The sequence below is a fragment of the Acinonyx jubatus genome, chromosome B1 (assembly GCF_027475565.1).
Source record: "Acinonyx jubatus isolate Ajub_Pintada_27869175 chromosome B1, VMU_Ajub_asm_v1.0, whole genome shotgun sequence".
Taxonomy (NCBI): domain Eukaryota; kingdom Metazoa; phylum Chordata; class Mammalia; order Carnivora; family Felidae; genus Acinonyx; species Acinonyx jubatus.
This window is the reverse complement of record NC_069382.1, coordinates 41,431,888-41,446,708: the sequence shown is the minus strand read 5'-3', so window position 1 is coordinate 41,446,708 and position 14,821 is coordinate 41,431,888. Positions and strand designations below refer to the sequence as shown.

Below are 14,821 nucleotides of genomic sequence, written 5' to 3'. Positions count from 1 at the left end.
TCTGTGGAGATATCTGTAAGTTGGCAGTTTAATATATGAGTCTGGAACGTAGGGGAATGGTCCAGGTAGAAGTGTACATTTTTAAAGACTCCTAATATAGTTGGTTTTTAAATCAGTGAAGTAGATAAGAGCACTTGGGAAGTGAGAGTAGCAAGAATCCCATAAACTGAGCTCTGAGAAAGTCCAACACCAAAGTGGTCATGATGAGGAGGGACTGTTGAAAGAGACCAAAGTGACCATCTGAGATCATCCACAACATGGCAGAGACAACCCTGAACCAGTGTGACCACTGCCTCTCTTCCACTTACTCACGCTTTCAATATTTCTTCCCTATTTCCAACTATTTCTAAAATGCTGTTTAGAAATTTCATTGGAGCAGTGTCCTGAACTCTGACAAGTCACGAAAATTCTCTGGAACCCATTTAATTATGCAGCAGCTTTAGGAAGTAAGTGCAAATTAGGACTAAGTCTCAGGAAGGTGTGTACAAATGTACAAAATAATGAATGGAGGGAGCGGGATTCCAACTCACTCTAAATAATGTAAAATGGCTAATATTTAGCAAATGCTTAATATGTTCCAGGCACTGAGCAGGTATTATTTTAATTAGCTCCCACGAGAACTCAATAAGGTAGATCCTAATATCACTTGGGTGAGGAACTAGAGGCTCAGAGAGGTTAATTAACCAAGGCTCACAGTTAATAAATATCAAAGTTGAGATTAAATTTTCTATCTGCCTGAAATAGAGCCCTCTTACCCAACAGCTACCTCATGTTCTCCTCTTATGATCAGACTCCTTCCTTTGCTCTCCCCCTGCTCTGCTGTCTATGCCTCATCTGTTTCCAGAGTGATGTCACCCCACCTAAAAAGGCCATTTTGACGTTCATCCAGTGGAAACCGTAGAACGGCTGACCAAACCATTCTCCAATGCAAACAACGCAGCTCCTTATAGCATTTCCTACCATAAGGAAGTATTTGACAAAGGTCATGAACAGCCAGCTGAGCAGTCTGGCTACAGCTTTTTAATGTGTGTGATGCATTTTCCTTCTCTTGAGCAAAATGACTTTTAGAATTATAGGAAGAAGATGAGACATCTTCCACTGTAAGCCTGTTATTTAAACTGTTCACAGCAGGGACAGTGGCTCATTCCTGGCAATAAGAGAAAAAAGATTCTATTCCTTAGTAAAAGTGGAAATCCATATGTGGGGGTCTTGAGAAAATGAACATAGAAAAGTACAAGTTTGGGATTTAAGTTCTGGTTTTCCCATTTTTGAACAGTGTGGCCCTGGAGAATTAACTGCTCAGAGCCTTTGTTTGCTTATCTGTAAAATGGGTTTTTAGACACCTGCCTTCATCTACTCAAAAGAGGTCAAGTTAGAAAATGAAGGTGAGGGGCACCTGGGTGGCTCAGTCAGTTGTCCAACTTTGGCTCAGGTCTTGATCTCACAATTTGTGAGTTCGAGCCCCGCTATGCTGACAGCTCAGAGCCTGGAGTCTGCTTCAGATTCTGTGTCTTCCTCTCTTTCTCTATTCCCTTCCCCTGCCTGTGCTCTCTCTCTTTCTCCCAAAAATAAATAAGTAAACATTAAAAAAAGAAAATGAATGTGAAGAGAGTTTATAGACTAACACATTGGAAGTACAATAACGTGTTCTTGGTGCCATTGTTTATCTTATGGAGTCAGCACATACATTCTGTAATTGTTTAAGACTCTATAAAAAATGTGACAGGGAAATGAGTAAAATAGTTGGAGGTAGAACTAGGGGTTTTCAGACACAAAAAGGCAAAGAAATGGAATCAGGGAGACAGAAGGGGAGAAGAAAGGAGATAAGAGAGGAGAGGAAGCAGGGAAAACCCACTTCATCTGAGCAAGACCAGAGCCTCAATTCCAGTCCATCTACCTGTCCCTCTGGTAACCTGCAAGATTGTATTGTGCTCTCTTTGTTGCTGCCCTATTATCAACACGTGCTGTCAAGAATGTATTTGACAAAGGTATTCCCACAAAGTCATGCATTATTTAACACTGGTAGTTCAACATGACAACTGTTAAAACTGTTACAGGGAAAAGCAAAGGGGCGTGTGTGTGTGTGTGTGTGTGTGTGTGTGTGTGTACTTACTTACAAAGCTCTACTTGTGGAGTTAAAGGTATCAGGTGATTAAGGTTGAGATGAGCAGAAGGAGTGAAGATTATTCCAGAACCCCTAAATTATTCCTATTGAGCAGCACTGATGTCATCTTTATGACTGAATTTTTCTAATAAATATGTCATAGGATCAATGTCAAGGATTCCTTTACTCTTCTGGAATAATCCTCCAACTGGGGAAAGGAAGGGCTGTATTCAATGGCCTGTTAAGAAGTTGAAGTATGCTTAAGTATATATTCTACAAAGATACCCAGTCTTTTGCTCTAAAAACACCGTTGAAATTGTGTTTGCTTTCTTACTCACTGTTGCTGTATCAGAAAATATTCTCTTAACTCCTAGCACCCACTTCTTCTCTTTGGCTTTTACTCTTGCTTAGATGGAAGGATAACCCAGCAATGCCAGTGGGGTTGATCTATGAAGGAGTCTCCCCAGAGCCCCTGAAATACTCTGGGGGGAGTGCAGCTCAGAGCACAGTGCTTCATGCCTTTGATGAGTTCTTAGGCATTTGTCACAGCAAGGAAAGTGGTAAGTCAGACATTTTCTTTTTCTTTCTGTTCCTTAACAGGGAGGAAGAACAGAGATGTCTTTACCAATTGATAAGACCAAGTGTAAATTAAAATGTCATGAAGTCTATACTTCTCTAAGGCAACCAGGAGGCTGTGTGCCTGCCAGATGTTATTGTGTCAAGTCAGTTAATATTTGATCTCAGCAGGATATTGGGTTTCCATTTCCATATCTTAAAACATTGCCATATATCCAACTGTTCCCCATAGTTTTGTTTGGATCCTAGGCAATAGCCTGCTTTGTCTAAAATGGGGGAGAGATCCGGAGTTTGAAGACTGTGGAATTAAGTTACAAAGTCTGGATATGGCTGATGATGGGTCTGAGCTCCTCACCAAAGCCCTTCCCCGTAAAAATGCTGCAACTTCAAGTCAAGTCTATTTAGACCAGAAGATAGGCCTACCAGTTTAGAAGCTTGAAATTGTTCATTTCCTTACCTGCCAGCATCAAGCCGATGTTTAACAGCTGCAAAAAGGCACTTCAGAGTATGGCATTTTCAAGTAGGATTTAGGGGAAAAAAATGACTAGAATTTGGTGTGCAGTCAAATAGCATCCAGTCTCATCCACAAAAGTCACTTATCAAGAACTATGATGATATTAAACACATAATGAATTTCCTATAAAAGATCAATCTATCTGTATTTCCTATAAATATCTATTGATTTGATTTTTAAACAACTTGACTTCAAGAGGCTATTATTACAAAAACAGTTGCTCATTCTTTTTTTTTTATTAAAAAAAATTTGTTTTACATTTATTTATTTTTGAGAGACAGAGAGAGAGCACAAGTGGGAGAGGGGCAAAGAGAGAATGAGACACAGAATCCGAAGCAGGCTCCAGGCTCTGACCTGTCAGCACAGAGCCCGACACAGGGCTCCAACCACAAACCGTGAGATCATGACCTAAGCCAAAGTCGGACGCTTAACTGACTGAGCCACCCAGGCGCCCCAACAGTTGCTCACTCTTTATTTTCTTGCCCTTATAAATTCTATTACTTTCCCCTTCCTTAGCACTCTCCAAACAAAGCAAAATTCAGGAGAGTATTTAGCAAATCGGTTTAAGGGTTTATGCCTTACATTTGTAGATATCTGTCATGACGATAGTCTCATCAAGATACTTTGCCTACCTTGGGTATATGATACGTATTTACACATTGACTGGTAGATATGGTTCCAACTCAGTTATCTGAGATGTACTTGCTTCTTTTTTCCTTCCCCATCAATATTCAGGAATGTAGTATTTGTAGTCTACAAGCAAAAGAGCCAGCAGAGTGGATTGGAAAGTTAGATGACAGCAAGTTTTCATTGCACTGATGTCTGGAAAACCAGACAGGCTCTCGCATCTTTCCATGTGGAGCTATGACATAGTTCTGGTTTGTTTCTTTCAGCTGATTTTCTGCACAGGATGAGGGAGTACATGCCTCCTTCCCACAAGGCCTTTATAGAAGAAATTCACTCAACTCCTTCACTGAGAGACCACATTCTGTCCTCTGGAAATGGCCAACTTCTGACAGCCTATAACCAGTGTGTGGAGGCCCTGGCGGAGCTACGTAGCTATCACATCACTGTGGTGACCAAATACCTCATCACAGCAGCCACCAAAGCAAAGGGCAGGAGGCTGAACTATGTCCCTGGGCCACCACTAGCCTTAGAAGAGAGGGGCACAGGTGGGACTGTAGTTCTGAGCTTCCTGAAGAGTGTCAGGGATAAGACCTTAGAGGCAATTCTCCACCAAAGTGATTAAGAGACTGCCCTCTTCCCAAGAATGCAAAACCAGAAACTCGGGTTTCCCCTGGCCCTTTCTCCCACTGGAGGGCACGTAGGCCTGGAGAATGAGAATGTCTGGAATTATCTGACAGGAACCTCAGCCCTGTTTATGTTCCTGCTCTACAGAACACCATCTTCTCCCTTGTTGAGAGCTGTTAGTCTTCACAGAGGAGAATTTCCATGGCTAGTCAGAAATTTTCCTTTCCCTATCTAATTACTGGTTAATAGCAAACAGCATTGGACACTTCCTCACTCAGAACCCCACAGAGGAGCCCGTGTACCCCTATTCTATTTTCAAATAATAGAAAATCAATCTAAATTTCAAAAAACAAACCAAATTGCCTGTGGACAGATCCCCTTTTTGATTTCTTTAAAAAGCAAATTAAATACTCGTGCATGCATTCATTCATTCAGTCAGTCAACGACTTATTACCTTCCTACTGAGCACTGGTTTAGGGATTAGAGCAGAGAATTTTTGTGGTCCCCATCCAGCTTTCCTCTCCCCGAGTGTGCTGAGTTTGTGGCAGGAGGTTGGAAATGCTCCAGTGGCGATGTGGAGGAAAGAGGAGGCTCACATAAGACTTGGAAGTCACCAGTGTAACAATGAATAGTTAACGATGTGGGAACGAACGGATGAGGCTCTTTGGCATGGTTCATCAATTTGCAAATTCTGTTTTAGTTTCATTCTTTATTTTTGGAAGAATGATTCTTTCTTCTTACACCGAAAGTTTATAGTTGTGAAATGAATTAATTGACCCATTGGAAGTAAATGATCGAAACAGGAATAAATAGTAAACTCACATGTTTAGTTTACAAATAAATGTAACTTTTTATTGATTTATTTTCTATCTCAAGATCTCATTTCATCTGATAGCAAAAGCTAGAAAACTTTAATCTTGCCAATTTAAGATAAACTCCATTAATTTAGGCCTGCCCCCCTGCCCCCCCCAGCCCCACACTGTGCGCACACACATATATCTGAGACAGTATCTACATTCCACAGGGCCAATCTAGAATCATGGCCTCAAGGAGAAGGACCTGATCGTCAGGAACAGCCTCTGCCCAAGTTAGCATCTGCTGAGCAGTTCCCCTCCCCATATGAGTACTGGTCAAATGGAGCTTGCAGCTTGTTTAATCCTTTCAAACAAGCCTTTCAGATTACTCAGCCTTCAAAGTCTTCTCATAGCACTTGGAAAAACATCTGACCACTTCCAACATTGCCCAGGCCCTTAAACCCCACTTTTACTGTATACATAGTGGGGGGGGGGGGGAGGAAGAGAAATTTTAAGAAATTGGCTTATGTGATTATAGAGGTTGGAAATTCCAAAATCTGCAGGGTAGACCAGCAGCCTGGAGACTCAGGGAATCACCATCTAAAGACTGACTGCTGGTAGAATTCCTTTCTGCTCAGTGAAGGTCAGTCTTTGTTCTATTCAGGCCCTCAACTGATTGGGTGAGGCCCACTCACATTATGGACAGCAATCTGCTTTACTCAAAGTCCATTAATTTAAATGTTCGCCTCATCCAAACAAAATACCCTCACAAAACCGTACAAAATAATGTGTGACCAAATATCTGGGTATCATGGACCAGCCAAGATGACATAGAATTAGCTATCACAAGCCTCCTTTACAAGAAACTGAATTAGGGTAAAGTTATGGTATCTGATACACACCCTCCCCACATTTCTATTAGAGAAGAATCCTCTTTTGTAATGATGGGCAGGAGGTACAAAAATGATGTATAGTTTCTCCCCAGGAGATGCTGGGAAGGGATACAGGCAGTACACTGGATGGAAACCCCTAGAGAGAAGGATGGAATACTGCCCACAAAAATCTGACTATATTGACAGCTAAAGGCTCTTTATACCAGGTGATCTGTGTAGAATGAAACCATTGTCTCTTTTAATAAAAATAACAACCCGCTGTTTCGAGGTTGACCTTATAGGGCTAATCTTCACCTGGGAAGGGGGCAAAGCCTTAAAGTCTTAAACCTTGTACATAAGAGTCACCTTCACCTAACCCCCCCCTCCCCCACACCTAAGCCTTCTGGTGACAAGGGGACACTGATTCTTTTTTATCCTGTGCCCAAGTGCAGTTAGGATTAGTTTAGTCATTTTTAGAAGACATTAGAAAGGACTCAGGGATGATTTTAAAAGCAAGCCAACAAAAGTCATAAAGGAACACCAGTTAGATGGCATGAGCAACATTCAGTCTTCATGCTGTGGGACACAGAGACCCTATACTTTCCTTAGACTGCATGCAGGTGAACAGGATCCCCAAACTCTCAATTTACAGAGTGTCCAGCAAAGACAGTCTCAGAGACTGAGTTTTTCTTCCCTTGTTGTTAGTCTGAAATTTGTTTTTTGTTGTTTCAACACAATCTATATAGGGTTAAAATAAAAATAAAACTAAACACCAACCATAAAGAAATGCTTGAAACCTGTGAGATCCTATCCAATTTAAGATCTGGGATATAAAACTTGCAGTAACTGAAAGCAATTATTTCTTCTACAACAGTGAATTTCACCCACCAAATTCTGTCTTGCATTTTCTTATGCACAGATGTCCTATTTGCTCTGCTAATGGAAGAAACACTCTTCTCTTTCTTTGTTCACTTAACAGTAAACTTAATAAAGAAGTCGGATATCATTGCTTTCTGAAATGCAATTGCTAGTTAATTTTTGCAGTTTGGCATCTGCTTCTCAGCAACATTAAAAACTGAGTTTTTGGATGTAAGCATCATCAAAAATAAATGATTTTTTCTTGCAAAGTAATTTTCTTTGTAAACTCACAAATCTATTGGCCCACATGGTTCTATGGCAGCTGCATAGGTTTCAAACCAAACTCAGCTATGGTATTTGCCTTTAATTGTCCACATTCTTTTTAAGGTATCAGTCAGAATTTGACCTGCACTGTACAGGGAGCATTTACCTTAGACCGACTCTGACCCCTCACAGGCCATGTCCTTCTTTGCAAGGCAAGGAGTCCTGGGGCCAGTAGAACTTGCCTTTAGGACGATCAACTTTTTAAAGAACCCATCAGAGGTTCTCATAGAGGTACCCATACTCAGAGGTACCCATAGTAGACAAAATACCAATAATGATAATAATAACAATAATAATAAAAATTAATTACAGGCACACACAAGTGTTATTCATTTGTCGTTAAAATATGAAAAATAAACATCCATTTGAAAATATATTACAATATTCAGCAGTACTTACTCCTCTGTTGCATAAATGCTATTATTTAAACCAAACAATTGGCTAGTTCACAGTGGCAGTAAGTGGTAATTAGTAAGACTATTTAAATAAATACTATGTAATTGTTTTCATTTTTATTATCTATGCTTTTCAGAAGAGTTAAGGAAACATGCTCACAATACTCACAATGTGAAAAATCACACTTTTACTATCTTGGTCATCCATGGGCACAAGCCCCGACAGCTGTTCCTATTTAAGATTAGGACCCGCTTCAAACGCTTGCTTGGGTCACGTCACGGGTCACGTCGCTCAGAGTGAGCCGCAGTGAGCCATCCGTCACTGTGAACCAGGAACTACGGTTGCCAACATCAGGGGTCAAGGGAAAACCCAGTAACAAAGACCACAGGAGAGGGATGATCAGCACCATACCCATTCGATACTAAAACAGTGTTACAGTCATATGGATTTTTCACTCTTCTTTTAATTTTTGACACAAGGTTGAAAAACGGAGCTTTTTTTTTAATACCCCAGTGAAGGGGTTTACAGAACATGAGACTTCCAGTGCTAAAAGTAAGTCAGATTCAGGCAATGCAATTTGGTCACTAGACCTGCCCTCTATTACCGCCATTTTCCATATCGTGCTCTGGATGCCTGGAACGCCCAAATACCTTGCACACGTGGCCTCAAGGGTGTGTGTACAGAGTCTTCTCTCCTGGGTTTGCTTCTGACTGTGCCATTGGTATTCAAGTCCCTATGCCCCCAGGGAGGACAAGGCTTTTTGCAGGCATGTGCGTGGAGCTCAGCCAGGAGGCTGGGGTGTTTACAGGCATTATGGAGCGGTCCCTGGAAGTTGCAACATAGCAGTGCTGGAAAGAGTGAGGCTGGACCTGAGACCGACTATCCCCATGTCTCCATGTTTGATATGGAATTCTAAGGAGTGAGAGAATTAACTTCAAGGTGGGCTTCCGGGTTATTTTGAAAGTATCTTTTTCTAGCGTATAATAGAACACCTTTTATTTATTTGCTAGACTGATCTATAATCTAATTTATGTATGTGTAGAAAAGAAACGGTATGTGGATGTCCATTTGTACTTTTACCCCAGGCCCAGGCAAACAAAAGGCCTGTTAAAGTCTCAAGCTTGTCATTTAAACTTTGCCTGTAAGTCTTGTCTACGACCACCAGAGGGCAATCGCGACCTGCAACGCTCAGCCCCAGAGCTTCAAGCACAGATTCCAGGCTAATCCCATAGGAGGAAGGTTTTTCCCTTTTCAAAATACCTCTTTCGCCACAGTAGGACTCGGAGGAATCTGGAGAGGTTATCACCCAGAACCATGCCTCCAGACAGAGCCACACTAAATCAATCCAGATAAATACTGGTGTCCAAAAGCAAATCATATTCTATTCCTTTGTACATTTAAAAAGGGATATTCTGGGTGCTAGAACTGTGGATAATTTGCATTCCCATTTTTATATTTTTCTTTATTAAAAAGAAAAACATTAAAGCATATTTTTGTAAAAGTCAGAGAGAGAAACTCTTCATCCTACCTCAGTGACTAGTGTTATCTGAGAATCTTTACTCTCAGGGAAACTTAAATGCTGCCAAATTGCGAAGAGAAGATTAGTAGTGAAAGACTAGCACTGAAAAAAAAGAGCATATAAATACAGGAAACAAGAAAAGCCAAGTAACTGTCTTGGGCTTAGAAAGAGGTTAGTCGGGGTTTTCTCTATAAGAAAATACAAATGTCATCACTCATTAAATAATTTCTCTTCTCATTGCCCCCCTCACATCCATCCCAGCTCTGTGGCACTTAGCCATGTATGACTTGTGTGGGATACCTCCTTTTATAATAGCTCCGTGATGCAATCTGCACCTGCAAACAGACAGTTCATTTAAAAATGTCCTATTATGGCAAGCATTGGAATTATATGCAAACTCTGGAGAGGGAAATGTGGATGGACTGAGGCACATCTCTAGCTGATCTGCTCATAGTTGCCAAGCTCAACCTGTGTTGAAAATATAAAAGAAGCATAAAAGAAAGGACACTTCTAGTGTTCTTGTTTATCATCTCCCTTGTCCATTAATTTCCAAAAACTAATAAAGACACTGACCAGAGAATTGAAAATTCTAATATGAAACTAACGGAAACAACAAATCTAGACTATATACCACTCAATCTGCTATAGCCATATGGCAAACATAAATTTGAGATTAGTGAGCTCGATACAGAGTACAAAGACCACACAAATCTACTCATAACATCCTTCCTTTCTATGTCACTTGCCTGGTTACAAATTCCAGTTCAATTTGTTACAATTTGTAACAGCTTCATGTGTCAATTTTAGGGTAATAACACTTATATAGGGTATAATAATTATATAAGTTACTATATGTAGTAGTAGTAGACCAGTGTCTATGCAGAGCAAACATTATTTAACTACTTGCTGCTATTATTATTGCTATTATTAATTGTCAAGGACTGTTAGACACACTGTTGAACAGTGTGGAAGGAAAGCTTGCTTTCAAAAACCTAGGACATAGAGTCACAGAAGAGTGACCTCTCTTCACCTGAAAGGGGAAATTTATGATCTAAGAATGCAAGAGGAAGGCCTTTGGAAAAACTGAGAAATTTCTAGAGTGTTGCTTTTTCATCTTTTTTAGGGAAATATTTTCTGACGCTGTTTGATTGCTCTCATGTTCACTATACAAAGACTTCGCCAACATTCCTTCTAAATTCTGAATAAAATAAAATTTCTAGTTTAAAATCAAACTAAAATCATGTCAGTGTTGTTATGAGACCTTACAACATGATTTGAAAGAAGTGGAGATACTGTAGATTTTGAAAAAAACAAAAAAAAAACCACAAAAAAACCCAACAACCTACAACTAGGATTGACAGAGCAAAGGACTCATAAGCATATTGGCAAGAAGTTAATTGTCTGGGGGAAGGAATGTAATATCCTAGCACCTGACAGGATTGGCTAAGCTGTAAAGTATGGGAAGTTTAGCTCCCACACTTGAACCTCCCCTTTCTGTGCTGTCAATCTCCATATTGGTGACATCTCTTCTATCAGAGCAATGTTGTATTTTATATAATCAAAAATGTCCCAAGGAGAGAAGTGTTTTTCTCTCTCATGTTTCAAAATATCCAGGGATAGAACGGCAGCTCCATTGGGTCATTAATGACTCGAGTTGTTCTCTCTGTACCCTGACATCTTCAGGAGGTTTCTTCCACCTCTTGGCTTAAGATGGCCGCTGGAATGCCAGCCATTCTATCTGCCCTGTAGGTCATGAGAAGAAAAGGGAAAAGAAGGACAATTTTCTGGGTTTTTTTGAGGAAACTTCTAAGAAGACCCCTACAGACACACACACACACACACACACACACACACACACACACATACACGTGTATATATATACATATTCATATGTATATATGTATATTTTTTCTATTGACTATGTCTCAGTCTCATAGCCTTCCTAGCTACCATAGACTGGCAAACGTAGTCTTTAAACAGAACAACCACACACCTAGCAAAAAATAGTGTTGTTAAGAAAAGGGGGGCACCTGGGTGGCTCAGTTGTTAAGCATCTGACTTCGGCTCAGGTCATGAGTCCGAGCCCCACGTCGAGCTCTGTGCTGACAGCTCAGAGCCTAGAGCCTGCTTCAAATTCTGTGTCTCCCTCTCTCTCTCTGCTCATGCCCTCCCTCCCTCTCTCTCTCTCTCAAAAATAAGTAAACATTAAAAAAAGAATACATTAAAAAAGGAAGGGAATGAATGCATGTTGAGGTAAGCAACAAAAAGCCATTTGTATTATATCTTCCTTACATAGTCAAATTTTCTTAGGGCCTTTCATGTTTCTCAAAACTTTTCCTCAGAAAAGAATCTAAAATTCACTCTATTGTATAAGAGATTGATAAGCCATGAAAGCATTAACCTTGCCTAAGAAATGTGAATTACCATAGGATGAAATACCTAAGTACAGTTATTAAACATTGCTAGTAAATTTTCAAGGGAAGGAGTAGGGGGATACAAGGAGAGTACAGGCAGTGTTGACAGGAAGAGAGGGTGAAATCTCTGCACACGGAAAACCCACACTTCACCTGAGGCCAGGCAGCTGACACTAAAAATTGCAATATTATCTTCAACTTGCAGCTACACTGATATGGAAAAAGTCCTGCTAGTGTAAAGAGTTGCTTTCAGGTTGGAAGAAATTCTACCTATTCTCAAGGTCAGGAGTCAACTCTTTAATTCTGAAGGTCAGGAGTCAACTCTTTAAATGAGTTGCATTCCATGAGCGTATAGCAGTCTACAACCAAAATGTTAGCCCTACATTAGAATTGCCCAGAACATGATAAAACGCAGATCTATATGACCACTCCCAGAATTTCTGACTCAGTAGGTTTCGGGTTCAGCCTGATAATTTACTTGTGATGATATCATAAGCTAAAGTTTGAGAATCACTGGTTTATGATGTTTTCCTCTTTTCCTTGTTATCAAGGGCACCATGAACTATTACCTCTATGTAATGAAAGTGAGTTTTACTTTCTGAAGGAGGAAACCTTAAGCTCTTTATAATCATCTTAATGTGAAAGCACAAAATACCTAAGCTGTGTTGGTGGCCTACATAAGCATCTCTCTCCAAAAAAACATGTAGAAAGTGTTTGCTTACATTGTAAAGAGAAATATATCTTTCTGATCATTCTCTCGCACCATTAAGTTTTAACAAAATTGAAAAAAAAATTTAAGTTTCAGGAAAAAAGCAATCCTATTGTTAAATGAAGGACACAGTAAAAAAAAAATAATTAAAAAATAAAAAAAATAAGACAGCTTGGGCCAAAAGACACAGGAAAGGAGATGGATGGTTTCCCCATAAAGGCACAATCCCAAATCAACTGCTGACTAACCATGATTTTATCAGAGGAAAATCTGGTTCTGGGTCTTGAACTGAATCTAGTTTTGTGTGTTTCTTAAATGATGCTAACATTAATGAATAAAATACCCCTTTAAAAGTTAGTGAGAAGAGACAGAGCTGGAAAATGTTTAATACAAATCAGGATACTTCTGCAAATAAATACACACTGAGTAGCTAAATGATTGGATTACTCCTCCCTGCTGCCTATCTTAGGTACATGGCCTTGCCTCACTGAGCCTCAGGGTCTTGGATTGTCTAGTGAGTTTGCTGTGATGCATGATCTCTGGGTCTCTTCTAATATTCAGCAATGCTCTTCTGAGTATGCAAGAGTCGGTCCTGGGCTACGTGCACAGGGAATTAGTTCTATCTGTGATATTGATCAGGAGTTATTCTAAGTCCTAGGAGGTTCATTGTTATTTAGGATGGACTCTGCTTGTTTGCATTGAACATAAGCAACATTTATGACAAATAAAGTGGTAAATAATAGACTAACTAATCATAGTTTAATAATGGCATTCACCAGAGAAACCCATCTTCTCCCTTACCTGAAATGCCCAACCCACAACCACCAGCTTCTCTTGAACAAGCCCTCCTGATGCATGGCCATCTGTTCCTCCCAAACAGTATCATGGAACATTTGGGCGACTATTGCTAATTAAAATTATGTTATTCTAACTTCTCTATCATTTATGATAGCTAACTAAGTCAATCTACTCTATGTAGAGAGAGCCTGGAATTCCTCAGCACCTTCCCATTTTGTACCTTCCTGACTAGCTCCTGGGTGTATCCTTGAAGACTCAACTCAGGCATCAGCTCTATGGGGCCCTTCCTGCTAACACTCCACCTGCCATCTGCAGCCTAGATGCTGCCTAAAACTTGGACCTGCCCCTCTTTCTGGATTTGTCTAACAAGGTCACTGTAATTACCTTCTATAACTGCTTCCTCCACTCAACTATAAATTCCATGAAGTCACCTCTGTGTCCCTTATGCCAGTATAGAGGTATTTAGTAAATATTCTTTCAATGAGTGAAGGAATTTGAATAAGCTCGGAGAGTGTGTGGAGAGAACCCATTTGTGGTAGGGCCATCAATACAAACACAGTTAGAACTTCTGGTAAAAGGGGAAAGAAACTGCCTTACCAGGGAATAAGAGTCTACTTATCCCTATAAATCTGCAGCCTGGGGTGAATGACTTCGTGAGTATTTCCCTCACCACATTTTGATGCTAGTAAAATCTTACTTAAATCTACATCAAGTGAAGCTTTAGATGTTGACAGACTTACAGCATAAGCATCAGGAATACCTCAGACAGAAGCATTCAGTTATTATTATCATTACGATTACTACAATAGTAGTAAAACAGTAATAGTTATAATATGTATATAGTTTGTGAAGTGCTTTCACAGATGTTATTTCATTTGATTTTTACCACAGCTTGGTCAAGTGGGTACTATTGTTATCCCACTTCTGCTAGTAAAGAAAATGCAACTCAAAGGAGTTAGGTGACCTCCCCAAAGTTCAACAGCATGGTAAATGGTGGAACTGGAACCCAACCCAGATTTTTTAGCTCCAAAAGCAATGGCAGGCATCTGTATTGTTCCTTCATGACATTGTTGTCAAAACAAAAGCAATTTCAAACACTGGGCTGCATGTTTCCTTGGGAGGGGGGCGGGCAGCAGGAGGAGAATGTTGTCAGGCAGCCTATCTCAGTCTCTGCCAAATGGCTCAACAGAGGACTTGGTTCTTTTGCCTCAGCATTTGGTCACTTGGTCTCCTGTCCCAACAGTTGCTCCTGTCACTCTGGCAGCAACATCTCAGACGTACAGGATCCCAACGAAATGGCCCTAATTGGTCAGGCTATACTTAATGGCCTTGGGCAGAGATTTCCCCTATAGTGAATCACCCTTCAATCACCAGTGAGTCAGGCCATTTAACTCTAATCTTAAATTCATACTTCATAAACAGCTCCATTTACTCGAGACATCTTTCATTTAATAGTTAGGGGCAATGGCAACAGCTATGGCATTATGTCTCCTCACAGAGACCAAAGAGAGCAGAAAATGAAAGCAGATGTCTCTTTTCACTCTCAATAGAAATACCCATTAATATAGCATCTTCCCCTCAATCCTCACCCTTGTGGTCACTGCCAAGACTCCTCAATGGTGAAACAGGGAGTAATCTAAAGTGCATTTGCAATCTGGCTTCCTTGTTCTGGGATTAATCCAGAGACAGGGA

The 14,821-nt window shown here is 40.3% G+C and overlaps 1 protein-coding gene across 2 annotated transcripts in view; it reads left to right on the top strand.

Moving 5' to 3' along the window:
* The window catches only part of IDO2 (indoleamine 2,3-dioxygenase 2), a 74,005-nt gene extending 68,698 nt beyond the window's left edge, over window positions 1-5,307 (top strand). For both annotated transcript variants that reach the window (XM_053216544.1, XM_027071113.2), the window contains 2 exons: window positions 2,516-2,664; window positions 4,088-5,307. In XM_053216544.1, coding sequence (XP_053072519.1) covers window positions 2,516-2,664; window positions 4,088-4,443 — 505 coding nt within the window. In that variant the 3' untranslated portion in view covers window positions 4,444-5,307. The remainder of the gene's footprint in view (window positions 1-2,515; window positions 2,665-4,087) is intronic.
* The last annotated feature ends 9,514 nt before the right edge of the window (window positions 5,308-14,821 follow it).